Raw genomic sequence first — 13,429 nt, 5'->3', positions numbered from 1 at the left:
ATGTGGCAAAGAATTTGGGTGTATTAATGGATTCAGAGTTAAGATTCGAAAAACATATAAATAAATTGATACAGCGTGCCTACGCTTCAATTAAGATTATATACGGTAATCGACATTTTCTACCATTTAATGTTAAGAAAGTTTTGTGTGAATCTCTTGTACTTTCAAATTTTAATTATGCTGACGCTCTTTACGGTCCTAATTTAGCCACTCACTACAAGAATAAAATTCAAAAAGTTCAAAATTCCTGTCTAAGACTCATATTTGGCATTCGCAGAAGACAAAGGGTTTCACATAAAATTAAGGAAATTGAGTGGCTGAATATGGAAAATAGAAGGGTACATCATACAGTCTGTCTTTATCATAAAATAATTCTAACAAAAAAACCGTCTTATCTTCATCGTAAAATCACGTATCGAACGGACATACACAACTTAAATATTAGATATAAAGGTTTGCTGGCAATACCGAAATTTAAAACAGAGATATTTAGAAGGTCTTTTAGGTATCAGGTATGTCATTTGTATAATTCATTACCATCAACAATAAAAGTATTAAACATTGGGCAGTTTAAATCCAAATCTAGAGACTATTTGTTTATTTCTCAATCATAATTTTGGTTCTGGACGAACATAATGCTCGAGCTCGAATAAATTGGTAAATGAAACGAAATTATTGTTGTTTTTATAATGGCACTATATAGATAAGTTTTTTTTTCTTTTTCGGGTTAAGTGGAAGAACATTTTCTGTAAATGGCGACATTTCAGAAAATGAACTTCGCCCTTTATTTCTGAAAATAATATATTATGTTTTATATAAAAATGTACATTTCTATATTGAAGAAATAATAAAGACGATATTATTATTATTATTATTATTAATAAAAGTTAATAACAAAAATTGTAGCCAACTTTCAGATTCACATTACAGAATTAGTTAGAATGTTACAGGTTGTTCGATAACATAGTGGCAAACCAAAGTTATGTTTTTTTAAATGGAACACCCTATATTTTATTTTATATTAGAAATACTGTTAACTTCTCCATAACAAAAATATAAAAGCTCTGTTATGTTATACAGGGTATTTAAAAAGTTATAACCAATTTTGTATGAAAATCGTAACAAGTTCAACTCCCTGTATAAATAAAAATAAGCCACAATTTTACCAAAAAAATGATTTTATTAACGTTTCGAAGCCCAAATCAGGTTTCGTTGTCAAAATACAAAATACTCCTAAAATAAACAAAAATGTTGTTGAAATAAAATAAACAAGATTTTTGTTTATTTTAGTAGTATTTTGTATTTTGACAACGAAACCCGATTTGGGCTTCAAAACGTTAATAAAATCATTTGTTTGGTAAAATTGTGGCTTATTTCCCATTAAAAATAGTTTATCACAAAACCAATGGTTAATTTATGCCATATTTTTTTATTTATTTTCAAAATTTTCAAGAATTATTGGCATTGCTAATTTTCCTTATATCAAAAACAGGGTGAGTCAAAACGCAAGCACATTATTTTCTCAGTAATGTTAAATGGAACACCCTGTATTTTATATCATTATTGAAAAGTAACATTATCGTACTTTAATTCTTATATAACATTCCCTATTTCCCCATTTTTCAGAGCAAATTATTTTGGGTGTCTAAAATCTAAATTTTAAGTAAGCCATGCCTGAATTGACAATTGAGATTACTGATTATCAATGCGGTAATCAATATAACAATGTAGTAAATAAAGGAATAAAAATAATGTATTAGTAATATATTTTACAAAAAAAAACAACCACAACATGCAACATTTTTGAAACAATTAAAAACTACTTTTTTATGTAAAGGTAACAAATAAGGAAAGAAAATTAGTAGTAAATTTTACAAAAAAAAACACACAAACAAAAAATATAACATTTTGTGAAGACAATTAAACACTACTTTTGTATGTAAATGCAACAATGTAACAAATAAAGAACGAAAAATAATTTATCAGTAATACATTTTGCAAAAAAAACATGTTTGAAAAAATTGGAAGCTACTTTTAATAAAATATTTGTAATGTTTAATTACATAAGGTGTTCAAAATTACCTCTTAACACATTATTTATGCACGCCTAAAAACGATCATTGAATGAGCTACTTACTCTACGAAGCATTTGTAAATTAACACATCGAAATACACTTTGTGTTCTATTTTTCGTCTCATCCCTTGTTGTTGGAGGTATTTTATAAACTTCATTATTAACGTAACCCCAAAAAAATCAGTCCAGTTTATTAAATTCTGGTGATTTGGGTGGCCACGCTACTGGTCCATTGAAAAATGAATATATCTCGAAAACTAATAAATTTAGACATAGGAAATGGTATCTAAAAATTAAAGTAGGGTAACGGTACTTTTCAATAGTAATATAAAATACAGAGTGTTTTATTTAAAATTACTGAGAAAATAATGTACTTGCGTTTTGACTCACCCTGTATTTGATATAAAGAAAATTAGCAATATCGGTCATTCTTAAAAATTTTGACAATACGTAAAAAAATTTGGCATTAATGAACCGTTGCTGTTTTGCTTTTTTATTTATACAGGGAGTTGAACTCCTTACGATTTTCATATAAAATTGGTTATAACTTTGTAAATACCCTGTGTAACATAACAAACCTTTATATTTTTGTGATAGAGAAGTTAACAGGATTTCGAATTTAAAATAAAATATAGGGTGTTCTATCTAAAAAAAAAACATAAGTTTGGTCTGCCACTGTGTTATCGAACACCCTGTAACATTCTAACTAATTTTGTAATGTGAAGCTCAAAGGTGGCTAAAATTTTTATATTTAACTTTTATTGCTATCTATTACTATAGCAGATATATTTAGCTTTACCCCACTAATCAATCACCCTGTATTGTTGTGGTAGATATTTTCGATTGTTTTGATTATTGCTAGAGGTATCTCTGAATACGTCTTACAAATTATTACATTTTTAAAATATGTTGACAAAAGTGCTTTCAAAATTTGAGAAGGATGCTCCAAATTAAGAACTCTGTGATCCATCATGTTCAAAACGTTATTAATTGGGGATCAATCTTAGTATCTCATGAGTAAAGGTAAAAGATTGACTTCAGTATGTTTATAAAAGTCCAAGATAATATTCGCAAAGTTTAGTCTTTCGTTATTCTAATAGACGGCAGTGTAGTAAGCAAAATTCTTGATATAAAAATAACGCCCTTTTCTATAAAAATAACACTTCATCTTCTTTACAGAGTTTTACTTAACACACTGCATTGTGTAATATACGAAACCTAGTTAGGTCGAGGTGCAGATACGTTGTTGAATAGCCTTATAATCCTTTATTCTCAAAATAGTCACTTTCAAGTCACATTTAAAAAAAGTAGTAAAACGTAGCTGAAGTATGTGGAGTAATAGCATCACATATTATAGACTTTTATCAAAAGGGCTACCACTAAAAAGTATAATAACTTTTGTTTTTTAGGACTTGCAAGAAGTTGAATCGTTACCTTTAGCTAAATCACCAGACTTTTCTAAAATTCACTATGGCAGTCATCAAAAAGTTGGTAGACTACGAGCAATAAGTCATCAAATAAGGTAAGATTATATTTTTTTCCTTCTGTGTGATGACTGAACAAAACGCATTTGCCAAACTACTGTTAATTTTTCTTGATTTTACTATTATATACCTAAGTATCTCTGACGGTAATGTCGCGTCATATTACATTCTTTAAGATTATTTATGCCATAATTATGAATATTTATCTCAGTCTGTAACTGTAACCAACTACTGTATTATGGTCAAATTAGTCAATGAATGATTGATAAACAATTTGTGGTGCGCGTTTCTTCAACAGTCGGTCAGTAAATTTAACAAGTGAATAAGTTCTCAATGCACTAATCAGAAAATGTTTGGCAGTTTAATTTTTTAAATTAGAAACCTTTTTCATGCATGTTTAAAGCGGATTTTCATAAATAACTATTATAAGTTTGTACAAAAAGTATTTATCCCTCTATCTATTTGTTGGGTTATTTTTAAACGCTTTTATTTAGTTCAATCGTTTGCGTCAAATCTTTAGACGTTAATTTGACTGCCTTTTCTTCAATGGAAATGAATGAAATTTTGCAGACATATGGATTCGCGGGAACAATACACGAATAGTCGGTCAACTTTTTTTTATATTTATGAATTGTTTAAATAAAAAAAAACGATTTTAATGGAAAATGCTTAAATTCTCTTGTTTTTTACAATATAGAAACTTGAAACTTTTACAGATTGTAGCTAATTATATGAACTATACATAATTTCACTTTTTACGTTATTTGTTTACGTTATGCTTTATATATAAACAATAAAGTTTCAAATTTATCCAGTTTCTGTCCGATTTCTATCCAGTTTTCAGTTAAAAAAAAGTTATGGCACCGCAAAAGGACGAATTCTGCCCTTAGTATTGTCGTGGGCTTCGACTGTCCATAAAACGCAAGGTTCAACTGTTGACTACGCTGCCCTGTCGTGAACTTGGGCCCGAAAGTATTTGCGTAAGGACAGGCTTAAAGGATTGCAATGAGCCTGCAAAGCTTACGTTTCATTGAGCCGAGTGCGATCATTAAGGTACGTATCCATACAAGGGTAAACCCCGCTCGGTGTAACTGCTCAACTGGATACAGCATGCGCTCCCTTACATATAAACCACAAACCGGTTGAAACGAAGAGTGTACGCGCCAAGCGGCGATCACCGACGTATCCACTATGTGGAGCTACTACACCGAGCGAGGTTTACCCTTGTATGGATACGAGCTTTAGACGGATTGCGCATCGAAGAACTGCATTGTGAGAAATTAACAGCGTCTACACCGTGCAATAGTAAAGTATTACACGAGATGGAAATACTGCGAAAACTGTAATAGTCGTAAATAATGATTTTGATTTATGAAATGTATGAAGAAATTACAGAAAATGTACAATGTATGTATCAAAAGTTAAAATAAATGCAAAAAGGTATCAGTCATATACCCACATCCTTTTTTTAAACATGACGATACATTTTAATGTTTGAAAAGTGTAAGACTAAAAAGTAAATAATAAAACAATATGAAAAAAAATTTTTAAGAAACGCTTTTATTTAGTTATGAGTGACAAAAAGTTAAAATATAAAAAAATCAACTTAAAAGCAAAAATTAAAAAAAATCAAACTAGACGGATTATTCGAAAAAACGTTCGTTAATAAAATGAAAAAATCTAACACATTTGTTAAAGAAAAGCGTGGGACGCGTCTTCATCGAATAAATGGTTTTCGCCCCACGCTTTTCTTTAACGAATGTGTTAGATTTTTTCATTTTTTTAACGAAAGTTTTTTCGAATAATCCCTCGAGTTTGATTTTTTTTTTAATTTTTACTTTTAAGTTGATTTTTTTATATTTTAACTTTTTGTCACTAATAACAAATAAAAGCGTTTCTTAAAAAAAATTTTTCATATTGTTTTATTAATAATATAATTTTCAGCATGAGATTTATTTGCTTCTGGCTCGCACCATGTCACATTTGTTTCTTGAGGTATTCTCTAACTTCTCACCAATTTTCATGAAAATCGATGTTAGTTCAACAAAATCGGAGGTAAAAACCTTCATTGACTGAAGTCGAGTGATAATCATCAAGTCTGTTTTACTCTATCTATTATACTCATAATCTGTTGCTTGCTAATATACTGGTATGTAGGAATCTAGTTGTCGAATTTTGATTAAAATTTTTTGGTAGAGGTAATCTCCTACATAATTGAAGGAAGTTTCAAATTCTTCTACATTTAGAGTCTTATTTGGAGTTGACTTCACAACTTCCAAACAAATGCGCATATTAAGAATAATAAAAGCTATAAGAAAAAAAAAGCAAGAGCTAGCTTGAGGCAAATTTTTACCTCTAACAGCCTCACCTCATTTCGTATATTACGTATATCCTGGCACAAGTACGTGACCAACGAGAATGTACTACGCCGGATAGGTAAAGAGAGAGGTAGGAATAACTATAAAGAAAAGAAAGTTTGATTACTTGGATCACGTTATGAGGCACAAAAAATATAAGGTGCCACACCTAATCATCCAAGAGAAAATAGACAGCAGAAGGGAAACTTGCGGCAATGGTTCAGATTGTCATCTACCGAACTATTAAGATCTGCCGTAAACACAGTCAGAATAGCCATATTATCACGTTGACGGACAGTGCGTCTATAGACGTTCTGTCTGTCAACGTGTTAATTACCAACGTTTGGAACGGACCAGCCACGTGACGAAGAAAAAGATACACGATTTAGAATATTTTTATAAGCTTCTCACCAATAAATTCAAAATTGAACAGTTTGATAGTAAATGAACAACATTAACCAGACAATTGAAACTATTTCCAGATATATTAGAGAAAGTGCTATTCGACCATGCGGCGATTTGGCCACGCGGCTATTATCACAAGTTTAAAAAAGGAGGATTACAAGTAGGAAATTAGTTAGGTAAAATACACTTCTTCTTTGGGGTTATAAATCTTCTTCTTCTTATACAGGGTGTTTCATTAATAATTGTCCATATAGTAACTGGAGAAACCTTAGCACAAAATACGAAGATTAACCCTAAAACACTTAAATAAAATGTGGTTCCTTACTGAGTTACAGGGTGTTTTATCTAAAAATTTAAAAAATATTTTTGCTCAGCATTTTAAAACTATTCGATGTATCCTTTGCATATTTGTCAGGAAGTATAGGTATTGTACAAACTACTAAACTGTGTTAAAAAAACGTTTCTGGCTGTTACCAGAGGCATACGACGGGGGAAAGTGGATGGTTGACCATTTCCAAATTTTACGCCACTGGCGTAATTGCTATTTTAGTTTAATTTTTGGATTCTCCAATATTTTCTATGAAAATAATATCCTCCTTATACGTAACGATAAAGTCATTAGTTTTCGAGATCTTTGAAGTTAAAAATAAAACGACACGGTTATTTTGATTAATGTAGTGTGTCGCTTCATTTTTAATTTCAAACATCTTGAATACTAATCATTTTATCGTTACGAATGAAGAGTATATTATCTACGTAAAAAGTATTGGAAAATTAAAAAATTTCACTAAAGTAGCAATTTCGTCAGTGGCGTAGAATTTGGGAAGGGTCAACCAGCCACTATCCCCTGCCGTACGCCTCTGGTAGTAGCTAGAAACGTTTATTTATCTTAATTTAGTAGGGTATACAGTACCTACACTTTCTGGCAAGTATGATAAGGATACGAAAAATAGTTTTAAAGTACTGGCTACAAATAATTTTTAAATTTTGATCATATAGTATGATAAGATTGATCCAATAGATGGCATAACCCAGACATCCAAAGTGAAAGTTCCCCTCCAACACCAAATTGTTCCATATGGTCCACATAATGTTCAGAAAAAAGTGACACCATTTTTATATTCGGGTTTGGGGGGGAGAGGGGGGAGAGGGGGGAGAAATCGGTAAATTCGTAGTTTTTTGGGTTTTTCGTCAATATTTCTTAAACTATGCGGTTTAGCATGAATAACCTTATATACAAAACTGTTCTACATTAAATTTGAAATAAAAAATTTCCAATGCATAATCCTTCTAAAATGAACGGTTCCAAAGTTACAGAGGTAGCATAATATATATGGTCCAAAAAAAGGCCTAACCCAGACATCAAAAATAAAAGTTTTCCTCCAACACCAAATTGTTTTATATTGTGCACATATGGTTTAGTAAAAAGTTACACCATTTTGAGCGTCCGGTTTGGGGGGGAGATGGGGAGAAGTCGTTAAATTAGTAGTTTTTTTTAAGTTTTTCGTCAATATTTCTAAAACTATGCTTTAGCGTAAACAATATTCTATACAAAAATGTTCTACATAAAATTTAAAACAAAAAAGGTTGTATACATAATTGTTATAAAATCAACGGTTTCAGAGTTACGGAGAGTGAAATGTGGAGGTTTTCGATACTTTTTATATTTTTTGGGCAATTGATGATGATTTTGGGTGGTGAGGTTGACGTTTCTTCAAGGTCTTATCACTAACATACCATCGGCCACTGAAATCGCAAATTTGATTTATAAAACCCAATCCTGTTAAAGAAAACCAGTAGAAAATTGCCCAAAAAATATAAAAAGTATCGAAAACCTCCACATTTCACCCTCCGTAACTCTGAAACAGTTGATTTTGTAACAATTATCTATACAACTTTTTTTGTTTTAAATTTTATGTAGAACATTTTTGTATAGAAAATTGTTTATGCTAAAGCATAGTTTTAGAAATATTGACGAAAAACTTAAAAAAAAACTAATAATTTACCGATTTCTCCCCCATCTCCCACCCAAACCGGACGCTCAAAATGGTGTAACTTTTACTGAACAATATGTGGACTATATAGAACAATTTGCTGTTGGAGGAAAACTTTTACTTTGGATGTTTAGGTTAGGCCTTTTTTTGGACCAATTATACAATACTACCTGCGTAACTTTGAAACCGTTCATTTTAGAAGGATTATGCATAGAGCCTTTTTTATTTCAAATTTAATGTAGAACATTTTTGTATAGGAGTTGTTTATGCTAAATCGTGTAGTTCTAGAAATATTTGCGAAAAACTTAAAAAAACTACGAATTTACCAATTTCTCCCCCCTCTCCCCCCAAACGCGACGCTCAAAATGGTGTGACTTTTTTCTGAACATTATGAACATTATGTGGACCATATAGAACAATTTGTTGTTGGAGGATAACTTTCACTTTGGATGTCTGGGTTTGGGTCTAGTTATACCATACTAATATGAATTATATCATAAATTAATCAAAATAATTGTGCCGTTTCATATTTAGCTTCAAATATCTCGAAAACTAATAACTTTATCGTTACCAATAAAGAGTATATTATTTACGTGGAAAGTATTGTAAAATCTAAAAATGGTACTAAAATAGTAATTCCTCCAGTAGCGTAAAATTTGAGAAGGGTCAACCATTCACTATCCCCTGTCGTACGCCTTTGTAGTAGCTAAAAACGCTTGTGTATTACAGTTTAGTAGAGTGTATAGTAGTCGCAGTTTTCGCCAAGTATGAAAAGTACATATGTAGAATAGTTTTAAAATGCTGGACAAAAATAATTTTTGAAATTTTTAGATAAAACACGCTGTAACTCAGTAAGGAACCACATTTTATTTAAGTGTTTTAGGTTATGTCTTCGTATATTGTGCTAAGGTTTCTCCAGTTACTATATGAACAATTATTAATGAAACACCCTGTATATGTGCCGTCTCACATTTGGAGGTTGGATATTATCATCACTATCTTCACTCTAGCTACCGCTGCTCAGAAGAGTTCTATGAAAATTTCTTGCAGTTCTTACTTTAAACTAGTGCCTTAAATATTTTAACCATAACACTCTCCTTCTTCCTTGCTCCATTTTTCATTTATATTTTCCTGCGTTATCAGTCTTATCAATTTATATCGCTGTGCCCTCATTACGGGTCCCAGATTTTGTAACTTTATTATTTTTATTGTGTTTATTATTTCGTAATATTTGCCCACTCATCCTGTAAAAAAACATTTCCAAATAACTCTAGCTTATTTATTTGTTCTTGCCTTAATATCTAGCTTTCAAGCCCATATTGCGGTATCGAAAACACGTAGCATCTCCGAGTTCTTACTCTCAGTTCTAATCGAAGAGCTTTTTTGCAGAGAATTGTTTTTATTTTTACACTGCAACGCATTTTTTGCTATTTCCGTCTTTACCATTATTTCTATTGCTGATCATTATTTTCTGAAATCCAGGTTCCTCGGTATTAATATTTATCAACCCTTTCTATCGGTACAGTTCCCAAATATATTTGTTGCATATTTATTTTCTTAGTTGTTATCATATTATGTTTGCTTTTTTATATTTATTTTTATATCATATTCTTCACAGAAACTGCTTGTTTTGTTTAGTTGTAACTAAAGTTGTTTAGCAGAGCTTGCCATATTCACGGTGTCGCATGTCGTCTGCATACCTTATGTTGTTAATAGTTCTTCTGTTCATTATTATTCCTTCATTTTCAGATAGTAATGCTTCTTCAAAAATGGATTCACTATATACGTTGACTATTAATGGATTCATAGCACATCCCTGCTAACTCCTCTCCTGATTTCAATTTCTGGACTGGGTTCTTTATCTATTACAATTTGTGCTTTTTAATTCCAGTAAAGGTTTTTTATTATTCGTAAGTCTCTTTTGTCTATGTTTTTTGTCTTTAGAATTTGGACTAACTGTTTATGTCTTATTTCGTTAACTGTTTTTCAAGATTAACGTAACAAACCGGCACCTCCACATTCATATCCATGCATCTTTGAGCTATCACATTAAAAGCAAACAACGCCTCTCTGGTTCCTAGTCCGTTTATAAACTTAAACTTACTATCATCTATTCCTTCTTTCAGTTTTTTATTTATTAAGTAGTATCGAGTGCAGTCGTGATCGTTTGTATTTTTAGGGTAACACAAAGGTTTTAGAGTAATCATTGTTTTGGTATGTCTTGTGGTTTTATACACTGTCTTAAACAAGTCTACTACAATGAATAAAAGAATAGAATATAACTACCTACAGTTTATTCGCATACCAATAAATAAGCACTGGATGTAAAAATTAGCTGGCAGCGATGTCGTCACCAGCAACGAATTTTGAATATTTTTTGAAAACAGTTATTTATAATAATATAATCGCGTAAATTATGCATTAATTTAAATAATAGGAATATTTGTCCACCATTTATCTATTCAGTGATTACAATAATTTATATACTATACAATAAAATCTAATAATCGACAAAAGAGAAAAAGTGATAAAAGTTATGTTAATAATATACTGTTACTATGGAACGAGTCACGACAACAATTATAAGATATCGGCTAACCAGATACACAGAAAAACCTAGGACCGTATCAATAGGGATTTAAAAAAGGAGATCAACAATAGATGCAATCCATGTTTTAACGCAAACAATCGATAAAAGTTACGAACATGGCATAGAATTTCACATATTGTTTGTTGCTTTTCAACAGGCTTTCGACAGCATCTCTAGAAAACAGCTACTAAAAGAAATGAAAAATATGAATGGATATACCTGCAAAATTAATAAGATTGACCAGATTGACAATAAAGGACTCAACATCAAAGGTTAAAACACTGGATGTTTTTTTTTTATTTGTGACTTTAGCACTTAGCTATTTAGCCAGATACAACTTGATAATAATTAATAATAATACAAAAAAAACTATTAAACCTAATAGAAATTATTAAAAAGAAAAACATATTATTCTAATTTACTTATACTAAATAAAAAAGTGTCTATCTATGCCTACTATTGCAAACAGATCAAAATAGTCAAAAGAAAAAAAAACCTCTTAAAAATTCCTAAAAGACATTACTATAAATAGGGAAAAGAAGGGAAAATAAACAATTGGGTAAAAAAAGGTTAACGAGATTGGCTAAAATTAATTACAGACATACATTTTTACCATGTATAAATTTGATTAGACAATCATATACTCTTTTGTCATTAGTAGCCAATAGGTTATTTATTTGGTACGGAGGAAATATTTGCAAGCTGCTTAAAAGAGTTCCTGTATGCTGAATATATTTGGAACAGTTAAAAAAGATATGATTAAGATCTCCTTGTTCTTGACATGTTTCACATAAATCTGAATTGTAAATTTTGATTTTAGCAAGATGAGTAGGATAACAACCATGACCAAATCTCAATCTTATTAAGGTTGTTATATATTTACGGATGTTACTAAATTTCTTAAACCATCTCGAATTTGGAATTTGTGGTTGTACGTAAATATATTGTGTTGTTGAGTGGTTACAAAAAGTTTGCCAATAAGTTTTCCAACGACCTTGGTATTTGATTTCTTTTAGAGATACAAAAAGTGTTAGGAATACAAATTCTCTCCTCTGGTACAATTTCAGCTGAAGAGGTTATTGCAGCTTTAGCTAAAGAATCAACATGCTCATTATATTTTATACCAACATGAGCTTTTACCCAAATAAAATTAGTAATTTTATTTTTATTTTTAAGCTTGACAAGCATGTTCTTAATTTGGTAAATGAAAGGATTAGAATTATAATTGGGTAATTTTGAACTTTTGAGAGATAATAAAACTGACAATGAATCGGATATTATTAACACTGAATTATTGTTTAAACTATCGAAATATATCAAGGATTCAAGAATTGCAATTGCTTCTGCACTAAAAATTGAGCAATTAGAAGGTAATTTGAACATTTTTTCTGTTGACTTAGATGGAATGTAGAAAGCACATCCGGTCCCTTCCGATGTTTTGGATGCATATGTATAGATTACAGTTGCTTTGGGCCATTTGTCTATACAGGAATTTAAGATGCATGAATCTAATAATGAACTATTATAATATGTAGGTATATGCAGTGCTATTTTTGTGACGGTACGCGCCGGTACGCCGTACCGGTACCTATTGGGACAAAAAATAAAAAAACAACAAAATTATAGACAAATTCCTGATTTTTTCCTTGCTCCCAAATAGCTTTTAAACGCCCTTATTGAGGCTAAATTTAAAAAGTTTTCCCGGGGGCGCACCCCCCTTATGAATACTCCCTAGACTCCCCAGAACGTTGCGTACCGGAACCTATATTGTTACAAAAACAACACTGGGTATATGTATATCAGGTTCATAAAAAAATGCGAAATAGTCATTAGTATCAAGGTTGTTGATATTGTTGATATACTTATTGTTGCACATGGTTCTAAAGGCTGTACACAGGGTTGGTGTATTTTTATGAGTCCAGTAACTGTTTGTTAGATCATCTGTGTTTAGTGAGCTTATGCTAGAATATAAGGAATTATTGATACATGCAATTTTCACAACAAATTTTTCACTCAGATAATCTCTTCTAAAATTCAAGGGAGGTTCTAAAGCTTCAACATGCAATGGTGCTATTGGAGTAGACTTCATTGCTCCCATACAGATACGTAGAACAGTACGTTGAAATACATCATTTTTATTTAAAATTTGTTGCTTATCCATAAATTATACATCCATAGTCCATAATCAAACATACAGTGGATATTGAAACAAAAAATATCAACATAGAACATGTGGTAATACAAGGTGATAGCCTATCGACAACTCTCTTTAATATAGCCTTGGAGGAAGTAATTAGAAACACAGGTCTAACAAAAAAGACAATAATCCAAAGCTCGACACAAATAATAGAGTATGCAGATGACCTAGGAGTGATAGACCGTGACAAGAGAAGTTTAGAAGATGCACCGCAAATATTGACCAGAAAGTCCAAAAACGGGGGGTTAATAATAATCAATTAGAGAAAAACCAAATAGTTAATAAGTAGTAGAAATCCATACCAAATAAATCGAATAAGAGAAATAAG

General features: G+C 30.9%; 1 protein-coding gene across 1 annotated transcript in view; it reads left to right on the top strand.

Annotated features, from left to right (window-relative positions):
• The window catches only part of LOC114331463 (uncharacterized), a 195,105-nt gene that overhangs the window by 167,713 nt on the left and 13,963 nt on the right, over nucleotides 1-13,429 (top strand). Inside the window, exon 11 of the mRNA XM_050661799.1 lies at nucleotides 3,484-3,596. Within this exon, the coding sequence (XP_050517756.1) occupies nucleotides 3,484-3,596 (113 nt within the window). The remainder of the gene's footprint in view (nucleotides 1-3,483; nucleotides 3,597-13,429) is intronic.

The sequence above is a fragment of the Diabrotica virgifera genome, chromosome 1 (genome assembly GCF_917563875.1).
Source record: "Diabrotica virgifera virgifera chromosome 1, PGI_DIABVI_V3a".
In the NCBI taxonomy this organism is placed as follows: domain Eukaryota; kingdom Metazoa; phylum Arthropoda; class Insecta; order Coleoptera; family Chrysomelidae; genus Diabrotica; species Diabrotica virgifera.
This window is presented reverse-complemented; position numbering and strand designations above follow the sequence as displayed.